This window comes from Pristis pectinata, chromosome 12, assembly GCF_009764475.1.
Source record: "Pristis pectinata isolate sPriPec2 chromosome 12, sPriPec2.1.pri, whole genome shotgun sequence".
NCBI lineage: Eukaryota > Metazoa > Chordata > Chondrichthyes > Rhinopristiformes > Pristidae > Pristis > Pristis pectinata.
The window spans coordinates 49,144,155-49,166,985 of NC_067416.1; the positions used below are offsets into that span (position 1 = coordinate 49,144,155).

Sequence of the window (22,831 nt, forward strand, 5' to 3'; positions counted from 1 at the left end):
CCCAGGGCACCTCCCTAAGGATATAATTAGCTCTGGTATGCTGCAGGTTCACGTCACTGGAACTGGAAGAGCTGAGTTATCAGAACAAATTGCACATACCGACCTTGTCTCCCCTCCCCTCCCCTCTCCCCATTATACTGGTATGTAGGATTAATGAGAGGGCTGATCAAGGGGTTTGAGCCACTGAAGGTTCTGAGAGTGGTGAGAAGCTGAGAGAAACTCTTTCATCTGTTGGGAAGCCAGCAACCTCCATCACCAACAAGGACAATAGTGGGAAGTGGGTATGAACACTTACACCAGCAGGTTCCCCTCCAACCTGCACCCAATCCTGACCTTGAACGTCACTTAATCCTCTCTACTGAAGATCAAAATCCAGCAAGGGGGAGTTGACAGATTAGAGTGGATGCCTACTAGATGGTTGTTACAGACACAGTGGGCCAGAGGGCCTATTTCTCTACCGTCTGATTCTAATGTTACCAAAGAAAATTTAACACCAAAGGTTCGGTGTTGGGAGGTAATTTCAGAAGTGAGTGGAGTGGTTTCAGGGGGTGGGGTGGGGTGGGGGGGTGGTGTTTGGGGTGGATTTCCAGGGAATGGGGCCTCAGCAGGAAAAGGCGCAGCATCTCACAGCGGACTGACGTGAGAACTAGTGATGTACAACAGGGTTTTCTCTCTCCATTATGTCAACCCAACCTGCTGGGCATGCGCCACGGTGCTGCTGTTAGCAACACACAACACAAAGAACAGCCTCTAACTGCCACACCAACCCATTTGTCATAGAGTCAAACAGCACGTAAAACAGGGCCTTTGGCCCACCTTGTTGATGCTGACTATTGTATCCATCTACACTAAGCCCATATACCTGCATTATATCTACAGCCTGCTATGCCTTGGCAATTCAAGTGCTCGTCTAGACACTTCTTAAGTATCCTGAGAGTACCTGCCTCCACCATCTCCTCAGGCAGCACATTCCAATTACTCTCTGTTTGATAAAAATACCCCTAAGATCCCCCCCAAACCTCCTACCTCTATGCCTCTTGTCTGAGACACCCCAACCATGGGAAAAAGATTCTTATTCCCCATAATTTGACACACCTCTCACCCTTCTCCGCTCCAGAAACAAATGAATCCAGCCTATCCAATCACTTCTTATAACTGCAATGCTCCAATCCAGGCAACATCCTGGAGAGTCTCTTCTGCACCCTCTCCAGTACAATCACATCTTTCCTGTGGTGTGGTATCCAGAACTGCACACAATACTCCAAGTGCGGACTAACCAATATTTTATAAAGCTGTAACGTGACATCCCAGCTCTTACGTTCTTTGCGACGGCCAATAAAGGCAAGCAGCCCATAAACCTTTACCACCCTCTCCACACCTGTTCTGCAACTTTCTGGGATTTGTGGACTTGTACCCCAAGGTCCCTCTCTATTCACCAACACTCCCTAGAGCCCTACCGTTCACAGTGTATGTCTTACCCTTGTTTGCTCACTCAAAATGCATCACCCTGCACTTGTCAGGATAAAATAAGATAGCTTTATTGGTCACATGTACATCGAAACACACAGTGAAATGCATCTTTTGTGTAGAGTGTTCTGGGGGCAGCCTGCAAGTGTCACCACGCTTCCGGCGCCAACGTAGCATGCCCGCAACTTCCTAACCTGTACGTCTTTGGAATGTGGGAGGAAACCGGAGCACCCGGAGGAAACCCACGCAGACACAGGGAGAACGTACAAGCTCCTTACAGACAGCGGCTGGAATTGAACCCAGGTTGCTGGCGCTGTAGTAGCGTTATGCTAACCGCTACACTAAAGTCCACCTGCCAATGCTCCACCCAACTTTCCAGCTGATCTGTACAATTGCCGTGGACTTAGAAAACCTTCCTCACTACCAATGACATCACCAATTTCTATGTCATCCCCAAACTTACTAATCACACCTCGTACATTCACTTCCAAGTCATTAATGAATATCACAATGATGCATTTCACTGTGTGTTTCTATGTAGATGTGACTAATAAAAATATCCTTACAAGTCAAAGGTCCCAGCACTGACCCTTGTAGTGCACCATTGGTCACAGCCTTCCAATCAATGAAACAACCCTCAACCATCACCCTTAGCTTCCTATTACGGATCCAGTTTTCCAGATCCCATGGGCCCTAACCTTTGCGGGACCTTGTCCAAGAGCTTACTAAAGTCCACACAGACAACATCTACTGCACTGCCCTCACAAATATACTGAGTTACCTTTCAAAAAATTTCAGTCAAATTAGTGAGACTATCCCCAATCATTTCCTACCTTTCCAAATGAAGATGAATCTTGTCCCTTGGAATTTTTTTCAATACCACAGAGACTCGCTGGCTAGTAGTTACCTGGCTTATCCCTGCTGCCCTTCTTGAACATAGGAACAATATTTGTTCTCCTCCAGTCATCTAGCACCTCAGTGTGACAACAAAGGTGTAAAACAAAGGCACGGTCATGTAGCAGTTAGGGTAATGCTAGCACAGCGCCAGCGACCCAGGTTCAATTCCAGCCACTGTATGTAAGGAGTTTGTACATTCTCTCTGTGTCTGTGTGGGTTTGCTCCGGTTTCCTCCCACATTCCAAAGATGAATGGGTTAGGAAGTTGTGGGCATGCTATGTTGGCGCCAGAAGCGTGGTGACACTTGTGAGCTGCTCTTAGAACACTCTAAGCAAAGATGCATTTCACTGTGTGTTTCGATGTACAATAAAGAAATCTAATCTCAGCAAGGCTCCAGCAATATCCTCCCTTGCCTCTCTTTGGTCTCGCCCTATCTCAGATATTCCCTTTATTCTACTCATCCCTCTTCCAACCTTCTCTGCAAGTGAAAACAAATTTGTTTTCTCTCTATCCCAGTTTTGATAAAGGGTTTTTGAACCTGAAATGTTAACTCGGTTTCTCTCTTTGCAGATGCTGCCTGACCTGCTGAGTGTTTCCAGCATTTTCTGCTTTCACAGGTCCTCCCCAGGTTACAGCAGGGTTCCATTCCCATGAACCGTTTGTACACCCAAACCGGTTGCAAGTCGGAGACAAGGCGGTGAACCGAGTTTCCGCACAGCAGGAGATGGGCTGCAGCCCTGCAGCAGCTGGCAAATCCATCCGAACCTATGTGCACATGTAAGGGCTGTACATGAGACGGGTGTGCATAATCTGGGGAGGATGTTTTTCAGACTTCTAACGCCTGCAGGTTTTTTTTTCTATTTTCTATCCATAATCATTTCGAGTTACTCTGTTTATCAAGGCATAAATATCATAGGATTTTGAACATGGAAAGAGAAATTATTATCTGTTCTGCCTGGGTGAATAATTCCAAACTCGACTGAGACTGTAAAATCACTGAGACACAAACATATGTGATAAGATAAGGTTCATAAGGTAAGATATGTTTATTAGTCACATGTACATTGAAACACACAGTGAAATGCATCTTTTGCGTAGAGTGTTCTGGGGGGCAGCCCGCAAGTGTCGCCACGCTTCCAGCGCCAACGTAGCATGCCCACAACTTCCTAACCTGTACGTCTTTGGAATGTGGGAAGAAACCGGAGCACCCAGAGGAAACCCACGCAGACACGGGGAGAACGCACAAGCTCCTTACAGAGAGAGGCCAGATTTGAACCCAGTTTGCTGGCGCTGTAAAGTGTTACGCTAACCGCTACACTACTGTGCCTGCCTGAGAGTGTTCTTTGGGAAGAGTTTTAAGCAATTGAATAGGCTAAAAAAAAACACCACCTCATTCACAGTGGTGGGAAACCATGCGGGGGTGTGAAGGAACACAAGAATACTGGCGCCACAGTGAAATCGTGGGGATGATGAGCAGGGATTCAATCACCCGTATCAGCTGGAAACTCACTGACACTCTCACACCAGAGAGGGGCCGATCTCTTGCTCTGTGTGTAGGGAAGGATTCACTGTGTCATTTATCCTGAGACACCAGCACCTTCACGTGAGGCCAGAAGATTTACCTGCTCCACATGTAGAAAGGGATTCATTGCAGACTCTGCCCTCCAGAAACACCTGGAGAGGAGCCACTTGTTTGCTTCCCACATGGGAAGAGGTTCGGTGCTTTGTTCCACCTGTTGGCTGATCAGTGACAAGGCCCTTTAGCTGCTCTCATTGCAAGTCCATCCATGGACAAGACCCCATTCAGTCGCACTTACTGCGAGAAGGGGTTCAGGCAGTCTCCACCTTCATTAAATACCAGCGAGTTCACACCAGGAGAGGCCATTCACCCGCCGTGTCTGTGGCAAAGGATTCAGCAGTTCATCCCACCTTCTGACCCGGCAGAACATCCACAGGAGGAGAAGCCTTTCACCTGTACTGAGTCACTTATCAAACCCGCTGACACAGGAGCAAGTTCATATGGGGTAAGAGGCCATTCACCAGCTCCGTGTGGGGGGAAAGAGGATTCCCGCAGTCTGCTCACTCGCTGACGTACCAGAGGGTTCACAAGAGGCTGCGTTGCGTGGCACTACTGATCATACCCCGGAGCTAATGTCAGTTCATCCTTACAGCCGAGGTTTGTTTTGGCTGAAAGTAAGTGGGCTGGAAGGAAGTGTTCTGTAAAATGGGAGCACAGGGAAACGGGACCATTCTTTCTCTCAAACCTGCTCCATCGCCATCGTGTCACGGCTGAGCTCTGCCCAGCTCAGTCATGATGGTGATGGAGCAGGTTTCATATATCTGTGAAGGAGGTCATTCAGCCCATCAAGTCTACACTGTGTCTCAGCAAGTCAAGTTTATTGTCATGTGCACAAGTACGGTGAGGTGCAGGTACGATGATAAACTTGCTTGCAGCAGTGTTGCAGGCACGTAGGTTCAGATCCCATCAATCCCATTCCTCCCACTAATTTCCCCGGAACCTATCCTCTCACACATGCCCATTGACATCTCCTGGATTCTCCCACTGGCCACCTGCACCGGTTAGAGACACAAGTGACCGCAGATGCTGGATTTTGAAACAACACACAATCTGCTGAAGAAATTCAGCAGGTCGAGCAACATCTGTGGGAGGAAAGGAACTGTCGGCATTTCGGGTCGAAATGCCACTGCAGGGTTTCGACCTGAAATGTTGACAACTCCTTTCCTCCCATAGATGCTGCTCGATCTGCCGAGATCCCCCAGCAGATTGTTGCCTCTGCACCAGTTATTCCTGGTTACTTCAAGATGTCTTCAAGAGGCAGTGCCTCAAGACGGCAGCATCCATCACTGACCCACACCATCCAGGACAGGCCCTCTTGCATGGATGAGTGCATGCCTTCGAGAACATACCAAGCCTTCCCAAACCAGAAGCCCTGGATGAACCAGGAGATTCGTACTCTGCTGAGGGCTAGAAACGTGGTGTTCGAGACTAGCGATCCAGAACCCTACAAGAAGTCCAAGTACGACCTACAGAAGGCCATTGCAAGAGTGAAAAGGCAATTCCATGTGAAGATAGAGGCACAATTGAACGCACGACAGCTGTGGCAAGATTTGCATGCCATTACTTCCAATAAGGCGAAAACTAACAGCATAAACGGCAGTGATGTTTCACTCGCTGATGAGCTCAATGCCTTTTACGTATGCTTTGAAAGGGAGAATAACACTACACCTGTGTGAATCCCCACAGCATCTAGCAACCCTGTGATCTCTGTCTTGGAGGTCAACATCAGAACACCCTTCAAGGCGTCAGGCCCCAACAGTGAACCTACAAATGTGCAGTGGAGAGCATTCTGACTGGTTGCATCACTGCCTGGTCTGAAGGCTCCAATGCACAGGATTGAAAGAGGCTGCAGGGGGTTGTAGACTCAGCCAGCTCCATCACGGGCACAACCCTCCCTGCCACTGAAGACACCTTCAAGAGACGGTGCCTCAAGAAGTTGGCATCCATCACTAAGGACCCTCACCACACAGGACGTGCCCTCTTCACGTTACTACCATCGGGGAGGAGGTTCAGGAGCCTGAAGACCCACACTCAACGTTTCAGGAACAGCTTCTTCCCCTCCGCTATCAGATTTCTGAAAGGTCCATGAACCCAACCTTGTTATTCCTCTTTTGCATGATTTATTTATTTTTGTAACTTATAGTAACTTTTGTGTCTTGCACCGTACTGCTGCTGCGAAAACAACAAATTTCACAACATATCTCAGTGATAATAAACTTGATTCTGATCCTTTAGGGCTGTAACCCCTGATAGATTGGCCTTACAAAAATAAATCTGTTTCAATCATTTTTTGTTTGACATTCCCAGCTGGGTATTGATGTCACCTGCTGGAAATTAAGCCACAACCTGGGAAAGAATTGAACGGTGTGAAACATACCTCAGCACAAACAGTCTCTCGTAGGCACACTGAGAGCATAACCAGCACTTCGGTCTTCTTTCTCCTGCATCCCACAGCCACTGCCTCACCCCTCCAGCGACCCAGGTTCCATCCTGACCTCAGGTGGCGTCTCCGGGAGTTTGCATGTTCTCCCTCAGCCTGCGTGGGTTTCCTCCGGGCGCTCCAGCTTCCTCCCGCACCCCACAGGTGCAAGGGCTGGTGGGTTGATTGGCAGGCGTAACTTGTCCATAATGAGCAGTACAACCTGGGTGGGGGGGGAGGTGGGGGAGTTGGAGGAGTTGGAGGGAATATGGTGAGAGTAGGTTACAAGAAAACTTAGTTGGGAATGGAATTGTTTGGTGAAACAGCACAGACTAAATGGGCCAAACAGCTTCCTCCTGTGTTTTGAGAAGTGTGAGATATGAATTTTTTTAAACTCCTGGGGAATCTTGCAAGAGCAGAGGCAGGGAGGTGTTGGTAAAGTGGAGAAACCGATCTCAGAGTCAGCCCCAACCTCAGTGAATGGTGGAGCAGCTCACAGTGCTCTGGGTCCCATCTCTGGAGTTAACTTCGAAGTGGTCAGAGCTGGCAATGGCAATGTCATTAAACACCAATTGGACCATATTTGGGAATAATAGAGCCCCGTGAACCACTTTAGAGGAGTGTGAAGGGCACAGTGGCGTGAGCCTTTGACACTCCATCAAGTACCTGGTCCTTCTGAAATCCCCCTGAGCTTCAGCACACCAGCAGACACCATCCTCTCTCCAGGGACACCAGAGCATGAGCTTGCCACAAGAAGTGGGCACCGTGAACAATACCCATGCAGGGTATTGACTAAGGAGATGCGATGTGTCGGTTTAATGCGTTGGTGAGTTTCCAACCGGACTGGGTAATTGGAGCTCTTCTGTCTCCATACCGACAGACCCTCCAGGTTGGATGGTCGGGCGAAGCTTCATCCTTGACGTGGTTCAATTCCCGTCGCTGTCTGTAAGGAGTTTGTACATTCTCCGTGTCTGCATGGGTTTCCTCCGGGTGCTCCGGTTTCCTCCCACATTCCAAAGACGTATGGGTTAGGAAGTTGTGGGCATGCTATATTGGCACCAGAAGCGTGGCGACACTTGTGGGCTGCCCCCCAGCGCATTCTCAGTAACACAAAAAGACGCATTTCACTGTGTGTTTTGATGTACATGTGACTAATGAATAAATATCATTTTCTTCAGGCTGTTCCATTGGTTGAAGCTTTTTCCAGCGTGATGCAAGGAAAGGATGGAAATGCAGAGTGTGCTAGAGAGAGAGATACAGCATGGAAACAAGCCCTTTGGCCCACCAAGTCTACAGCAACCATTGAGCACTCATTTTACACTAATCCAACCCTTACCATTTTATTCTCTCCACATTCCCATCAACTCCCCTCCCCACAGATCCTCCCACTCACCAGGGGTAACTTACAGTGGCCAATTAACCTACCAACCTACACAACTGTGGGATGTGGGAGGAAATCGGAGCATCCGGAGGAAACGCACATGGGTCACCGGGAGAACGTGCAGCCTCCACCAGGCAGGCTCGGATGCAGGTCACTAGAGCTGTGAGGTGGCAGCTCTACTGGCTGCACCATCGTGCTGCCCTGTAATTCAGAACAGATAACTCTGGGGTCTGGGAAGTGCCGGACGTTGGGGAGATGTGGGTGGATGGATGGAGTTGCAGTTTCCTGGAGGCACCTATAGAGGGAGCAGGATCCTGGCTGTGCAGCAGCCAGGTAGTAATTAGTTTATTATCGTCACATGTACCAAGATACAGTGAAAAGATATCTTTATTAGTCACATGTACATTGAAACACACAGTGAAATACATCTCTTTGCGATGAGTGTTCTGGGGCAGCCCACAAGAGTCGCCATGCTTCTGGCGCCAACATAGCATGTCCACAACTTCCTAACCCATACGTCTTTGGAATGTGGGAGGAAACCGGAGCACCCAGAGGAAACCCACGCAGATACAGGGAGAACGTACAAACTCCATACAGACAACAGCTGGGAATTGAGCCCGGGTTGCTGGCACTGTAATAGCGTTACACTAACCGCTACTACACTACCGTGCCTGCCTTTGTTTGCATGCCATCCAGAGCGTAACCAGCTCTCAGAGAGTGAGCAGAGGGATTACACCAGGTATTTAAAGCAGAAAAATTGCAAGGGGTGAGTGGGATATTGAACAGTACAGGGAGCGAGGGGGGTTGTGGGATTCAGCTCAGTGGGTTGTGAAGGGGCAAGGGAAGTAAGGGATGTGGGATTGGACCAAATGGAATATTGAAGGGTGTGGAGGAGGGAGCAGCAAATAGGATTAGCCTGAAGGTGGCAGAAAGGGTACAGGGAGTGAGGGGCAAGTGGGATTTGGCTGGTGGCGGTGGGGGGGGGGGGGAAGAGACGTTGAAGGACATCAGGAGCGAGGAGTGAGCAGGATTACACTGAACAGGACTGCAATTAAAAAAGGAGGCAATAGTGATTCAGCAAGTAATGCTACCACCCCACAGTTCCAGAGACCCAGGCAGTGTAGTGGTTAGCGTAACGCTTTACAGTGCCAGCGACCCAGCTTCAATTCTGGCCGCTGTCTGTAAGGAGTTTGTATGTTCTCCCCGTGTCTACGTGGGTTTCCTCCGGGTGCTCCGGTTTCCTCCCACGTTCCAAAGATGTACGGGTTAGGAAGTTGTGGACATGCTATATTGGCGCCGGAAGAATGGCGACACTTGCGGGCTGCCCCCAGAACACTCTACGCAAAAGATGCATTTCACTGTGTGTTTCGATGTACATGTGACTAATAAAGATATCTTATCAATTCTGATCTTGGGTGCTGCCTATGCAAAGTCTGTATGTTCTTCCCGTGATCGCGTGGGTTTCCCCCACCCCCTTCGGCAGCTCTGGGTTTCCTCCCACACCCCAGTGGTGTGCTGGGAGCTGAATTGGCCACTGTCAGTCACCCCTCTACGTAGGTGGCAACAGGTTCAAGGGGAGTTGATGGGCATGTGAAGAAAGAGCGGGTTGCAGGGAAATGGGACTGACGGCTCTGCTGGGTGCCGGCAACAACCGACAGATTGAAGGAAATGAGAAAACTATGGAGGGTATAGAACAGCATGGGTATACGTTCTCATCGTAGCAACGTACAGCACAGAACCAGGCTCTGTCAGCCCATCTCATCCATGCGAACCATTATGCTTATCTACACGGCTCCTAATTGCTGCATTGAGCCCATGTCACTCTGCTCCTTTCCCACCCAAGTACCCGTCCAAGTGCCTTTTAAGCGTTGTAATTGTGTCTGCCTCCACCACCTCTTCCTTGCAGCTCTTACAAAATATTCACCACCCTCTTGTGGTGAGAGCCTGCTCTGAGACTCTTCAACTCCATGTGGGACTTCTTGTCCCCATTTGTGGATTGGGCCTGTCCTGATCGAAGTTCATAAAATAGTTAACGCGCAGAAGGAGGACACTCAGCCCATCAATTCCGAGTCAGCTCCCTGCCACTGCACCACATTGATTCCACCATCACTCCCACCGCCCTTCACTGTAGTCTTGCAAGTTTTCCACCATATGTTAATCCAGTTCCTCCTTAAAAGTCATCGTGGACCCTGTCTCCACCACATCTGCAGTCAGTGCATTTTGATTCCAACCACACAGTGTAAAAAAAATTCATTCATGTCACTCTAAATTCTCTTCTTCTTTAGTCTGTACCGGTGACCTCTCATTCTTGACCCCACCTGCAAAGGAAGAGCCTCCCCCCATCCATTCTATCCAGATCCCTCACCATTTGATATACTTCTTCACTTCTCTAAAGAAGACAGTCACTGCCTCTCCAATCTATCCTTGTAACTGCAGTCCCTCCTTCTGGGAACGATTCTCGTTCATCTTTTCTGGACACATGCCCATTCTTTCACGTTCTCCTTATAATGAGGCAAACCAGAATGAATGGAACACTCCACTTAAGGCTGAACCAGTGTTTTATGACTTTTCAGCACGACATCCCTGCCTTTATGCTTGAGGCTTCTATTGATGAAGTCCAGAACTGTGCATGTCTTTCACGGACAGAATCGATGAGGGTCATGCTGTCAATGTTGTGTGGGTGAAGATCTAGAAGGCTATGGTATGGGTGCCCCTCCACTTCCACTGACCTGTGCACCCATACCATAGGTCCCTCTGCTCCTGCGTCCCATTCGCAATAATATCCTTTATTCTACGTTGCCTTTCCTCATTCTTCCTACCAAAATGCATCACCTCACATTTCTCCGCATTAAACTTCATCTTATACCCATCAACTCACTCCACGAGCCCGTTCATGTCCGGCTGCAATTTATCACAATGCTCCGTGTGGTTCACGATACTGTCAACTTTCACGTCATCCAGAAGTTTAGAAATTGTGGCTTGCACCCTCAAGTCTAGCTCATTAATCTGTTTTTAAAGAAAGCAATGGCTCTAACACCAATCCCTGGGAAAACCACTATTCACCACCCTCCAGTCTTCACCGTCATGCAGCCAACTTTGTAGCCATTCTGTCAATTTCCCATTTATATAATGTGCTTCAACTCAGCAATAAGCCATCTGGAACTTCACCCACACAACACTGACAGCATGACCCTCATTGATTCTGCCCATTACCTCATCAATAAATTCTACCAAATTGGTTAAGAGTGATTTGCCGTTAACAAATCCATGCTGGCTTGCCTTAATTAACCCCATTTGGCTCCGGGTGATAATTAATCCTGTTTCTAAATGTTTTCCCACCACCAGGGTTAAACTGACCAGCCTGTAGTTGCTGCCCCTCTCCCTGATGTGTAATGAATTAACCTGTACGATCAGTATGCAAGACAAGTTTTTCCACTGTACCTCGGTACAAGTGACAATAATAAACCAATACCCACACCAAATGAAAGTTTCCCACATCCCACCCTAACCGCTACACTACCGTCCACCCCCACATCCACCGAGGTTTGATTTCCTCCCCTCAGAATCCTATGGCGCATCCCATCCAGTTCAGGTGACTCACCTACCTTAGGTTCAGCCAACTCTTCCAAGTTATCAGCTTTTAGCGTGGTGTCTCAGCTACCTTCTCCTCTTTTTCTAATACTTTGGAAGCATCCCCTTCCCTGGTGAGGAGAGATGCAGAGTACTCATTCAGTATCTTCATACCTCCCTTATATCCATATGCAAGTTCCCATTTATATTCCTAATAGGTCCCACTCCTCCACGCACTACCTGTTTACTATTTATATTTAAACTTTAAATTTAAATTTTATTTACAGCGTGGTAACAGGCCCTTCGGGCCCAACGAGTCCGCGCCGCCCATTTTAAACCCAAATTAACCTACCCGTACGTCTTTTGGAATGTGGGAGGAAACCCACGCAGACACGGGAGAACGTACAAACTCCTTACAGACAGCGACGGGAATCGAACCCCGATCACTGGTGCTGTAATAGTGTCGTGCTAGCCGCTACGCTACCGTGCCACCTTTGCCTCTGCCTTTACCTCTCTTATTTTTGTTTTCCCTTCCCCTCTAACTATTTTGTAATCAGCCTGGTTCTCTTTGGTACTTATGGCATTTGTTCTGAGCAGCTTTTAAGATTTCTTTATTAGTCACATGTACATCGAAACACATAGTGAAATGCATCCTTTGCGTAGAGTGTTCTGGGGGCAGCCCTCAAGTATCACCACGCTTCCGGTGGCAACATAGCACACCCACAATTTCCTAACCCTTACGTCTTTGGAATGTGGGAGGAAACCCACGCAGACACATGGGGAGAACGTACAATCTCCTTACAGACAGCAGCGGGAATTGAACCCAGGTCGCTGGCACTGTAATAGCATTACACTAACCGCTGCACTACCGTACCTGCCCACTTTCTTTCACTTGTGTCTCTTCAGTCATCCAGGGAGCTCTGGATTTGTTCATGCTTTCTTTGCTCTGATTTATCTGGGCAGATTCACACTCATCCCATTGAAATTGGCCTTGCTCCAAATAATAATTTTTGCTTTGGATTGTGGCTTCTCCTTTTCTACAGCTAACTGAAATCTCTTGACGTTATGATCACTGTTGCCCAGATGCTCCCCTTCATTTTGGTGCACTTGACCAAGCAAGGCCTGCTTCCTTGTTGGACCAGAAACATGCTGTTCTAGAAAATTATCCAATGATCCTGGATGCATTTTAGGAAACCTTCAGCCCCACTGACCTTAATATCACTTCTATCCCAGTTTACATTGGAACAATTAAAGTCCCTCATTATAACTACTCCATGGTTTTTGTGCTTCTCTGTAATCTCAATGGCACAGCTAGCAGAGCCAGGTTCAGTCCTAACCTCCACTGCTGTCCTTGTGGAGTCCCTGACTTGGGCACCTCCTGAGGTTTAACAGGTCCAACAAGGATAAAGATGCTTGGATGTCATATTGCATGTTGGAGAATTACAGTAAGGGCTATGTCCACACAATGAAACACTCATTTGAGGATCCTTCTCAGAGTCTGCCTTTATCTACTGAAACTGAGACACTCATTAATCTCATTAGTAAATCTGATTAATTCCATGATACATTATTCATGTAAACAACTCACCAAACTCCTGTTCCTCAGATCAGGCTGGGTCCTCACCATATTACAAATGATACCTCTGCTGATGTTAGCCCACCTTCTTCACTTCGTAACCTGGTACATCCACTGCCTTGTATTACTAACTTCACCTGCATGATATCAATCCAAGAGGAGATCTTTTTGTTCAGAGACCCAGTACAAATATCTAAAACTCATTGCCTGAAAGATGGCAGGAACTCTTGCTGCATATCATAAGTACATGGGTGTGTGCTTCAAAAGCTGTGACCGACAGGGAAACAGAGCTACTGCTGGGATTAGTCTGGGGAGTTCTTTCTCAACCAACACAGACACGATGAGCCAAACATCTCCCCGTCTCCCCAATTTTCTATGACTGCAAGAGTGAGACAATGCAAGGGCCTCCACGTACAAGAAATCAGAATCATAAGATACCAAGACTATTCTTTTTATATAATACAAATCTTCCTTTTTAATTATTCTGCACAATTAAGATCCCAACCCTGCAATTTTCTCTGCAGAGAGCTTGTGTGCAGCATATTTACATCATGCCAAGTATTTGTAACTAACCAGATTACATCTGACAAACTACTAAGCAGCCCATCGATCTTGGAATCGTACACGTCAGATGAGAAAGTGATGTCCTCAACTTTGATATTGGTCACTTAGTGAAAACTGATAAAAAAAAAAATTTTCAATAAGATCACAAGAAATAAATTGTCGAGTGCGAGTGAGAGTGAGAGATGGGGAGGGAAAGTTGAGCTCACTGACTGAAAATAATTCCTTCTGTGGAAAAGCACCTCATTATTTCACCAATGGTTATTTCATCTCATTTAACTGTCGACAGAAGGAAAGTATTTGACTCTGTGGCCAAGATAAAAACAATAAAGCATTACAAAGATCTATATTTTTTTTAAACACACAGATAAGACAGCTGAGTCTGATGACAGGGAAGGAAATAAATCAGTTATGGAGTGGGAGAATTTCCTTTAAAGAGTCATCCTCGAGTTTATGACAGAACTGAGGCAGCACCTGCCCCTGCAGTGGAACCTAGCAGTTAATCAAATTCTTAAGACACGTTTGTGCAGGGTAATGGTGTCAAGGTCCGCTGCTCGAAGCCTGGTTAATGGAATTGAGGTAGAGACCAGCCGTGATCAGGCTTAAAAAGGGCCAAAGTACTCTTCCTCTAATCCACCCCCACCCCCCCTCCCCACCGTCATCAGACGTGACCCCGCTGGTGCCTCAACTGGTTGGATGACTGAGTGAAGCCCTTCCCGCACACGGAGCAGGTGAAGGGCCTCTCCCCGGTGTGAACCCGCTGGTGTGTGAGGAGGTGCGACGAGTGAGTGAAGGCCTTCCCGCAAACGGAGCAGGCGAACGGCCTCTCTCCGGCATGGACCCTCTGGTGCGTGAGGAGCTGAGATGACTGGGCAAAGCCCTTCCCACACATGGAGCAGGAGAACAGCTTCTCCCTGGCGTGGGTACGCTGGTGCTTCAACAGTTCCTTGGTGCTTTTGAAGCTCTTTGTGCAGTCCGAACACTTGAAGGGTCTTTTGTTGCTGTGGACTCGCTGGTGCTTCACCAGACTTGTCGAAACGGCAAATCCTTTCCCACAGATGGAGCAGGTGAAGGGCCTCTCTCCAGTGTGGACGTGCTGGTGAGTCAGGAGGTGAGACAGCTGAGTGAATCCCTTCCCGCACTCGGAGCAGGTGAACGGCCTCTCCCCAGTGTGGACCCGCTGGTGGGTCAGCAGGTTGGACGAGCTTATGAATCCCTTCCCACACACAGAGCAGGTGAAAGGCCTCTCGCCAGTGTGGACCCGCTGGTGCGTCAGCAGGTGTGATAACTGGGTGAACCCCTTCCCACAGGTGGAGCAGGTGAACGGCCTCTCTCCACTGTGCAGACGTTGGTGAGTCAGCAGGTTGGCAGAGCTTGTGAATCCTTTCCCGCACAGGGGACATGTAAATGGCCTCTCCCCGGTATGAACCCGCTGGTGTGTCAAAAGGGTGGAAGACTGAGTGAATCCCTTCCCGCACAACGAACAAGTGAACGGCCTCTCCCCAGTATGAATCCACTGGTGTGTCAACATATTAGACAGGCGTGTGAATCCTTTCCCGCACACAGAGCAGGCAAACGGTCTCTCTCCAGTGTGAACGCGCTGGTGTGTCAATAGGTGGGAAGACTGAGTGAATCCCTTCCCACATATGGTGCAGGTGAACGGCCTCTCCCCAGTGTGGCTGCGCCGATGTATTTCCAGCAGGGACGGGTAATTGAATCGTTTCCCACAGTCCGCACATTTACACGGTTTTTCTGCGGTGCGAGTGTCCTTGTGTTTCTCCAGGTTGGACGATCACTTGTAGCCTTGTCTGCGCACAGAATAAAACGGTACAGTCTCTCCCCACCGTGAAGGGGACAGTGTTTGACAGTCCGTGGAACCGGTTAAAGCCGTTTCTGGGTTAGTGACTGGAACACTCTCCCCTGGGGGAGGGGGTGGGGGAGTTCATTTGTGTGCGTGTCCCGGAGCTTTTTTTCCCCCAGTCACATGGATGGTTGAGATCTCTTCCCACAGTCAGAACAGGCAGACATTTCTCTTTCCACTTTCAAAGGCCAATGACTGGAGTGACTGTCAGGTCTTAATTGACAGATGCTTAGATTGAATATTCCATCTGCAAATCCTCCACACCTAATACCCTGTAAAAAATGTTCAGAAAAGTCAACACTAATAACAGGACAAAAATACAGTACAGACAGTTCCAGTTTCTGCAGAATTTTCTTTCCCCATTCATACATCAAGACTGCAAGTCACAACCTCTCTCCTGCTTTGTTTAAGACTCACCAGCTGGTGTCCAAATTCCTGACTCTTTTCCCTACTCCACTTTATCCAACAAAGCCAGTTTTACATTCTCTCCTGTTCACTGAGCACAATTGTAACAATTCAAATCTAGGGAACAAAATGAGAGGGGAACATGCACCCGATCTGCTCCACGTGCCTCAAACTGGCAGCTGCAATTTCTGTCATGACCTTGCCACCCACGTGTGCAGATCCAAAGAAGCCTCTCCCTTTGTCAGTTCCTTCATTCCCAATACTGTAAAATTCCATCAGTCAGACGCACTCAGGACTTCAATGAAGTCAGACCGGCAGATTTTCCAGACCACTGGGTGTTATTCCAGTTAAAACTCCAACACACTTTAATTCTTTTAGATGTTACAGTACAGTTGTATAATAAATTTTATTGTGAAACCTGGTAAGTTTCCAGGGAGTGCAGAAACTGGGGCTCTGGTCTTTTGGAAGGCAGAGCAGGAACTGGGACTCCGGTGTGTTAGAGGCAAGGCATGGTAGTGTAGCGGTTAGCATGACACTATTACAGCGCCAGCAACCCGGGTTCAATTCCAGCCGCTGTCTGTACGGAGTTCGTACGTTCTCCCAGTGTTAAATATTTTAATTTTATTTACAGCGTGGTAACAGGCCCTTCCGGCCCAACGAGTCCATGCTGCCCATTTTAAACCCAAATTAACCTACCTGTATGTCTTTGGAATGTGGGAGGAAACTGGAGCACCCGGAGGAAACCCACGCAGACTCAAGAGAACATACACTCCTTACAGACAGTGACAGGAATTGAATCTCGATCGCTGGCGCTGTAATAGCATCGCGCTAACTGCTACGCTACCATGCTGCCCCACGTTTGCGTGGGTTTCCACCGGGTGCTCCGGTTTCCTCCCATATTCCAAAGACGTACGGGTTAGGAAGTTGTGGGCATGCTATGTTGGCGCTGGAAGCGTGGCAACACTTGCGGGCTGCCCCCAGAACACTCTACGCAAAAGATGCATTTCACTGTGTTTCGATGTACACGTGACAAATAAAGATATCTTAGTCTTGGAAGGCAACGCAGGTACTGGGGACCTGGTACCTTAGAAGGTAGCACAGGAATCGGGGTCCCGACAAGTTAATCTGAAGCACAGGAACCAGGCCCCGGTGCACCAGAGGGAGTATGGGAATCAGCACCCAGTGAGCCAGATGCCGAACCATTGGGATTTCTACATCCAAGTAAATCTGTACGGTTACGTCTATTTATAAATAAAGAGCAATGTATAAATTTACAGCCAGCAAACGATACTGGAGATTTTCCAGAACAATGTGTGGTCTGGACTATGCCTTATCTGAATCAGGGGAGGCTCAGCACACAAACATCAGGGGAACGGAGCACAGGGATGGTGGCCAGGTCTGCATCTGGAGAGGAAACCTAATCCAACCCAGGCTCACACCCGCAGAACAAATTAAGGGAACCCACGGCTTCTGCCTGCTGCAGGTGGTGAAAATATAACAGTTAGCTGGAAGCTAATCGCGCAACAAGGTTCAACAGTCTGGGTCAATTTCACATGTGCCAGGGAGAGGGTTGTAGTCAGCAGCAGCACTCAAACAAAGTGGCTTTGGCCCTCCCAATATATAGTTGGAGGAAGCATCTGCTCCATCATTGCTGAATCCCAAACAATCCAAGACTGTGGACAGATAAAGCAGGCTTTCAACATCTTCTCCTCTCTGACTGAAAACATAGGTTTTCCTTCAGCCAACAGCTTTATACTCTTCCAAAACGACACTGTACCTGCCCTGGGAGTGCCCGACGGGACCGTTTATAGCCATTCCTCAATTTACGGAAGGGATGCGTGCCTGGAAAACATTTTCAACTGAACTTTTGCAAAGCAAAAAGGCTGGGCGAAATGTGTTCTTCTGCATGGAATGTGGCAAGCAATTCATTACATGGAAAAATAGCTTTGGAACTCAAAGTCACATGCCCCAATGACACATATCATTGTTTCATTTGTCTAAATAACTGCTCTGCTTTTCCCTCCTATATATCGGGCTTCCCCTTTTCCTATCTTCAGACCTGAAGAAGGGTCCTGACCCGAAACGTTGACCGCCTGCTTTGCTCCACGCATGCTGCCCAGCCTGCTGAGTTCCTCCAGCATCATCGTGTTTTACATTGCAGCCAGGGGGTACTTAGTGCTGAATCCAGCCCTTTATTGAGCCAAATTCAAAGTGACCCGCTACTCCTACCACAATGCAAGCCTCTGCAGCTCACTAATCTAATTCACTACTCCACATGGTTACATGCAAGCACCTAATGTCCACTTCTAAGTTATTAATTTTAATGCTGTTTGGTCTCACAAGTTCCCTGGCTATTTGCTCATCTCCAGCGGCTCATTCTTGTGCCCCCAAACCCACGGATCTGACGTTCTCCACAAGGATGACAAATGCCAGCAGAGCTGGAACCAATCCACCCAATGTCTGCAGATCCCAGTGCTCCAGGTATCTACAGCCCACCCACTAGCACCATTTGTCTGACCTTGTTCATCTGTCTCATCTCACTGCTCATGTGCTCTGGCATTTTACTGACAATTCTCCACACTGATGCCCATGTTGCAGCGCCACTGGAATGGCTCAGATAGATGGGGCTAGAGTGAGTGCACCTTCAACACCAGAGGGGGATGTTAGTGGAGGCTGCATCCTTTGCTGCGCTGAGCACACGTTAGCCTGAGACAGATATTTTATGAAGGTGGGAACCTGGGGAGAGGAGGGAGGATCGGGGGGGGGGGGAGGGGGGGGGGTGGGTGTTGGTGGTGGAGGTGGGTAGAGAAACATACACCTGCTATTCTTAATCCCAACTCACTAACAGGAGTTAACATCAAAAGCACAAACCCCAAACATCAGGATGAATGCCGTTCAGTCCAGGACGTGATTAAGAGAGGGATCCAAAGTCCTGTGGTAACGGGTGAAGTTGCTGGTGCCTCAGCAGGGAGGTCGACAGAGTGAAGCCCTTCCCACACACCAGGCAGACAAACGGCCGCTCCCCAGTGTGAACCCGCTGGTGAATCACGAGGTGGGATGACTGGATAAACCCCTTCCCACACACGGAGCACATGAATGGCCTCTCCCCCGTGTGGAGATGCTGGTGTCCAAAGAGATGGGACTTCTGGCTGAACCCCTTGCCGCACACAGAACAGACGAACGGTTTCTCCTTGGTGTGAACTTGCTGGTGTCTCAGCAGGTGCTGCGACCGAACAAATCCCTTCCCACATTCAGTGCAGGAAAACGGCTTCTCCCCGGTGTGAGTGCTTTGGTGCATCAGCAGATCTTTTGCGGTCTTATAGCTCTTCTCGCACTCGGAACATTTGAAGGGTCTGCTGTCACTGTGGACTCGCTGGTGAGTCAGCAAATGGTACGAGCGAGCGAATCCCTTCCCACACACGGAGCAGGTGAAGGGTTTCTCCCCAGTGTGGACTCGCCGGTGCGTCAGCAGGTCAGTCGAGTTGGTGAATCCAATCCCACACATGGAGCAGGTGATTGGCCTCTCCCCAGTGTGAGTGTGCAGGTGCGTCTGCAGATTGTTCTTGCTTTTGAAACTCTTCCCGCAATGAGGACATTTAAAAGGCCTGGTGTCGGTGTGAACTCGCTGGTGGGTCTGCAGGTTGTACGACCGGGTGAACGTCTTCCCGCACATGGAGCAGGCGAATGGCCTCTCCCCAGTGTGAACTCGCTGGTGTGACAGGAGGCTAGATGTCTCAGCAAATCTATTCCCACACACTGAGCAAGTGAAGGGCCGCTCCCCAGTGTGAGTGCGCTGGTGAATTTTTAGCTGGGACGGGTAATTGTAACCCTTCCCACAGTCCTCACATTTATATCTTTTCTCCGTGGTGCCAGCATCCTTGTCTCTCTCCAGGTTGTACAATCAATTGAACTTTTGCCCGATCAAGGGACATGTGCACAGTCTCTCCCCACTGTGAACGGTGTGATGCAGTCAGACTTAAAACTCTTTCCACAGTCAGTGCAATGGAACACTCACTCAGTCCATGGGTTTTGCTGCTTTTCCAGTCACACTGATGTCTGAAATTCTATCCCACAGACAGAACAAACATTTCTCCTTCCACATTCAAAGGCCGACGACATTCGGGTCCTGTTGAATCGAGTGACTGTCAGATCAGTTTCACAAAAGAATTTCAGAACAGAATTCTAGTTTCAATATTCTTCCCTCTCTTGTTTATCCAAAGCTGCAACCCCATGGCACGTTTTGTCTTCGCTACACAGTCACTCTGCGATTCTGCATGAGGTACCTGACTATCACTTCCCCACCTCAAAAATCTTGATTTGCACTGAAATTCGACAATGACTGGAATTTATAAACTGCCTTTACAGCAATACAGAGCTTTTACTGGAGCATGTTCGCACATCCTTTGACACTGAGGAGTACCAGATGATGATCAAAAGAGGTTCTAAAACAGAGGAAAAGGATCAAGCCGGTTGTCCCCTCAACTCTGATCTGTTGTTCAATGACGTTATAGCTGATCTATGATCAGCCCCACATCCCCTAATGCATTTAACAACAATCTATCCAACTATCACATGGCAACGGTGTAAATAAACTTCCAAATTTCTTTGGCAATTTCTTTCCCGCCTTTTAGAAAGCACACTAACTTATCTGACTGCAAACCCAGAGTAAGTGACCTCATCTTTTTCTATGCTAAAGGTGCAACAGCAATTGAGTGTGATGCCTCTGTAGCCAAATGCTCTGCTGTCAATTAGCCTCACATGGGTGCCCACTAGGACCCCGAAACCCCACCCACCCGGATCCCTCACCGAGGCCCCACCCGTTTCGTCACTGAGGCTACTTTGTTTCGTCACGATGAAAGCAGCGCATGCGCCTTGATTGCCCACACTGCCCTTCTTGCCCCTACCAAGATGGCGACCGAACCGCCCGGGTAACAGTTGTGTTGCTGTTGTCCGGCAACCACACGCACTCCAAGCTCTTGGATCGTCTTCGGGATGTGTAGGCACACTCCCATGATCATTAGTCCCACATAGCGACATCTAACCGCAGGTTTACTGACGCCCTACCGTCGCCCGCACTCACCAGCCAAAGGTTTCGCAGCTTCAACCTCCAAGCGCGGCGACACACAAACAGTTCGCGCATGCGCCGGAGCTCCGCACAGCGGAGCCCTCTGGGTAAGTGGTTAAAGGCGCAGTGACCATCGGCCGTCTGAGCATGCGTGCACACCTGTGCCGGGGACCAGCATCAACCTGATACCAGCGAGGGAGAAGAATCACCGGCGATTTGTTCAATTGCCGGTCTGCATGCAGTCCAAGTTTGAAGTTCTCGTAATGCCACTGCTTCTACTTTCCTCTAGGTTTGAGCACTTGCTGGGTTCAGTTCTAACCTGAGGCACGTAGGTCCTCAACAAGCAGAACCCTCAACACCAGGTGCAGACAGGCTTTTTCAATGTCCTCGTGTGATTGCTCACTGGATCACGGAACGCTTTTTAAAATAAATTAAACAGTGAAAATAACGTAGAGCTTCAAGTTCCTGGGAGTGAACATCACCAATAGCCCGTCCTGGTCAAATCACGTAGATGCCACGGCCAAGAAAGCTCACCAGTGCCTCTACTTCCTCAGGAGGCTAAAGAAATTCTATATGTTCCCTTTGACACTCACCAACTTTTATCGATGCACCATAGAAAGCATCCTATCTGGATGCAACTGCTCTGCCCAGGACCGCAAGAAACTGCAGACTGTTGTGGACAGAGCCCAGCGCGTCACGGAAACCAGCCTCCCTTCCTTGGACTCTTGTCTTTACCTCTCGCTGCCTTGGTAAAGCAGCCAGCATAATCAAAGACCCCACCCGCCCGGGTCATTCTCCTTTCTCTCCTCTTCCATCAGGTGGAAGATACAGGAGCCTGAGGACACGTACTACCAGGCTTAAGGACAGCTTCTACCCCACTAAGACGATTGAACGGTTCCCTTATACAATGAGATGGACTCTGACCTCACGATCTACCTTGTTGTGAACTTGCACCTTATAGCACTGCACTTTCTCTGTAGCTGTGACACTTTGTACTGTTATTGTTTTTACCTGTACTACCTCAATGCACTCTGTACTAACTCAATGTATCTGCATTGTGTAATGAATTGACCTGTACGATCAGTATGCAAGACAAGTTTTTCACTGTACCTCGGTACAAGTGACAATAATAAACCAATACCAACCCTGTATATGAGTGGTAAGGTCAAAGGTGAATCATTTGTAACCACCTCCAGAGATGTCAAGTGTATGAGCTATCTCATATTGCTCTTGATGGCCCCAGATTCACAGAAGCCAGTTTTAAGCCTATTGCTTCACACAATACCAAAAAAAAACAAAGGACTCTGGACACTGCAATAATTATAGAACAAGACCACGTGCTGGCCGTAACAGTGAAGAGCTCTAATTCAGAACCAGTGCCGCCCCTAGCCAAACTGTTTCAGTACAGTGACAATACTGTCCTCAACACCCACCGCTTCCTGAGGATAGGAAAACTGTGCAGTTATAGCCTGCCCCTCAAGTCTGCACTGGCTCCAGGCCAAAACCCCTGCTCAGTCCCATTCCCCCACTCCTTCCTCATAGCCTTGCATTTCTCTCTCTCTCTCATGTGTCTGCCCAATCTCCTTTTAGAGGCACTGACTGATTGTCTCAACCAACCTGAAGAACAGTGAATTCCAGATCCTAACTGCGCTGATTAAAAATGCTTTTCCCCCCCATCCCTCTTGGTTTTAAAATTTTTGTTGTGTGATAAATGTTCCTGGTCACAAGAACATCTTCACTCTATTTACCCCAAGCCAATCTCATACACTGTAAATCTCCTTCCAACATTCATTGCTCCCAAGGATTACCCCAGTGGCTCCAAACTAATCTTACACTGAAACCCCTCATCCCCAGAGCCGTTCCAGTAAATCTTCTCTGCATCCTCTCTTGAACCTTCACAGCCTTCCTAAAGTGTGGCAACCAGATCTGAACACAAGACTCCTGTTGTGGTCTAATCATTGTTTTGTGTAAGTTCAACATACCTACCCTATACCTCCATTGGTGGAGTCTGGGATCCCACACACTTTACCAATCACTCGCGCTAACATGC

At 48.5% G+C, this 22,831-nt stretch overlaps 1 protein-coding gene and 1 pseudogene across 3 annotated transcripts; both read right to left on the reverse strand.

Moving 5' to 3' along the window:
* Positions 1-5,133: 5,133 nt before the first annotated feature.
* On the reverse strand, positions 5,134-20,826 carry LOC127576369 (gastrula zinc finger protein XlCGF8.2DB-like). Of its 3 annotated transcripts, XR_007957233.1 has the most exons (4): positions 20,797-20,818; positions 18,588-19,842; positions 11,349-11,444; positions 5,134-6,585 (listed from the first exon to the last, which is right to left on the reverse strand). XR_007957233.1 is itself a non-coding variant. In XM_052026888.1 (3 exons), exon 2 carries the CDS (start codon positions 19,387-19,389, stop codon positions 18,628-18,630), a length of 762 nt encoding a protein of 253 aa, XP_051882848.1. In that variant the 5' UTR covers positions 19,390-19,858; positions 20,797-20,826; the 3' UTR covers positions 15,097-15,583; positions 18,588-18,627. The 3 variants fall into 3 exon arrangements, 2 of the variants coding, with proteins under 2 accessions (XP_051882848.1, XP_051882847.1); XM_052026888.1 differs by lacking the exons at positions 5,134-6,585; positions 11,349-11,444 and adding an exon at positions 15,097-15,583 and having other exon boundaries at positions 18,588-19,858; positions 20,797-20,826; XM_052026887.1 differs by lacking the exons at positions 5,134-6,585; positions 11,349-11,444 and adding an exon at positions 15,097-15,583.
* LOC127576390 (zinc finger protein 585A-like) overlaps positions 14,108-22,831 on the reverse strand; it is a 29,550-nt pseudogene continuing 20,826 nt past the window's right edge.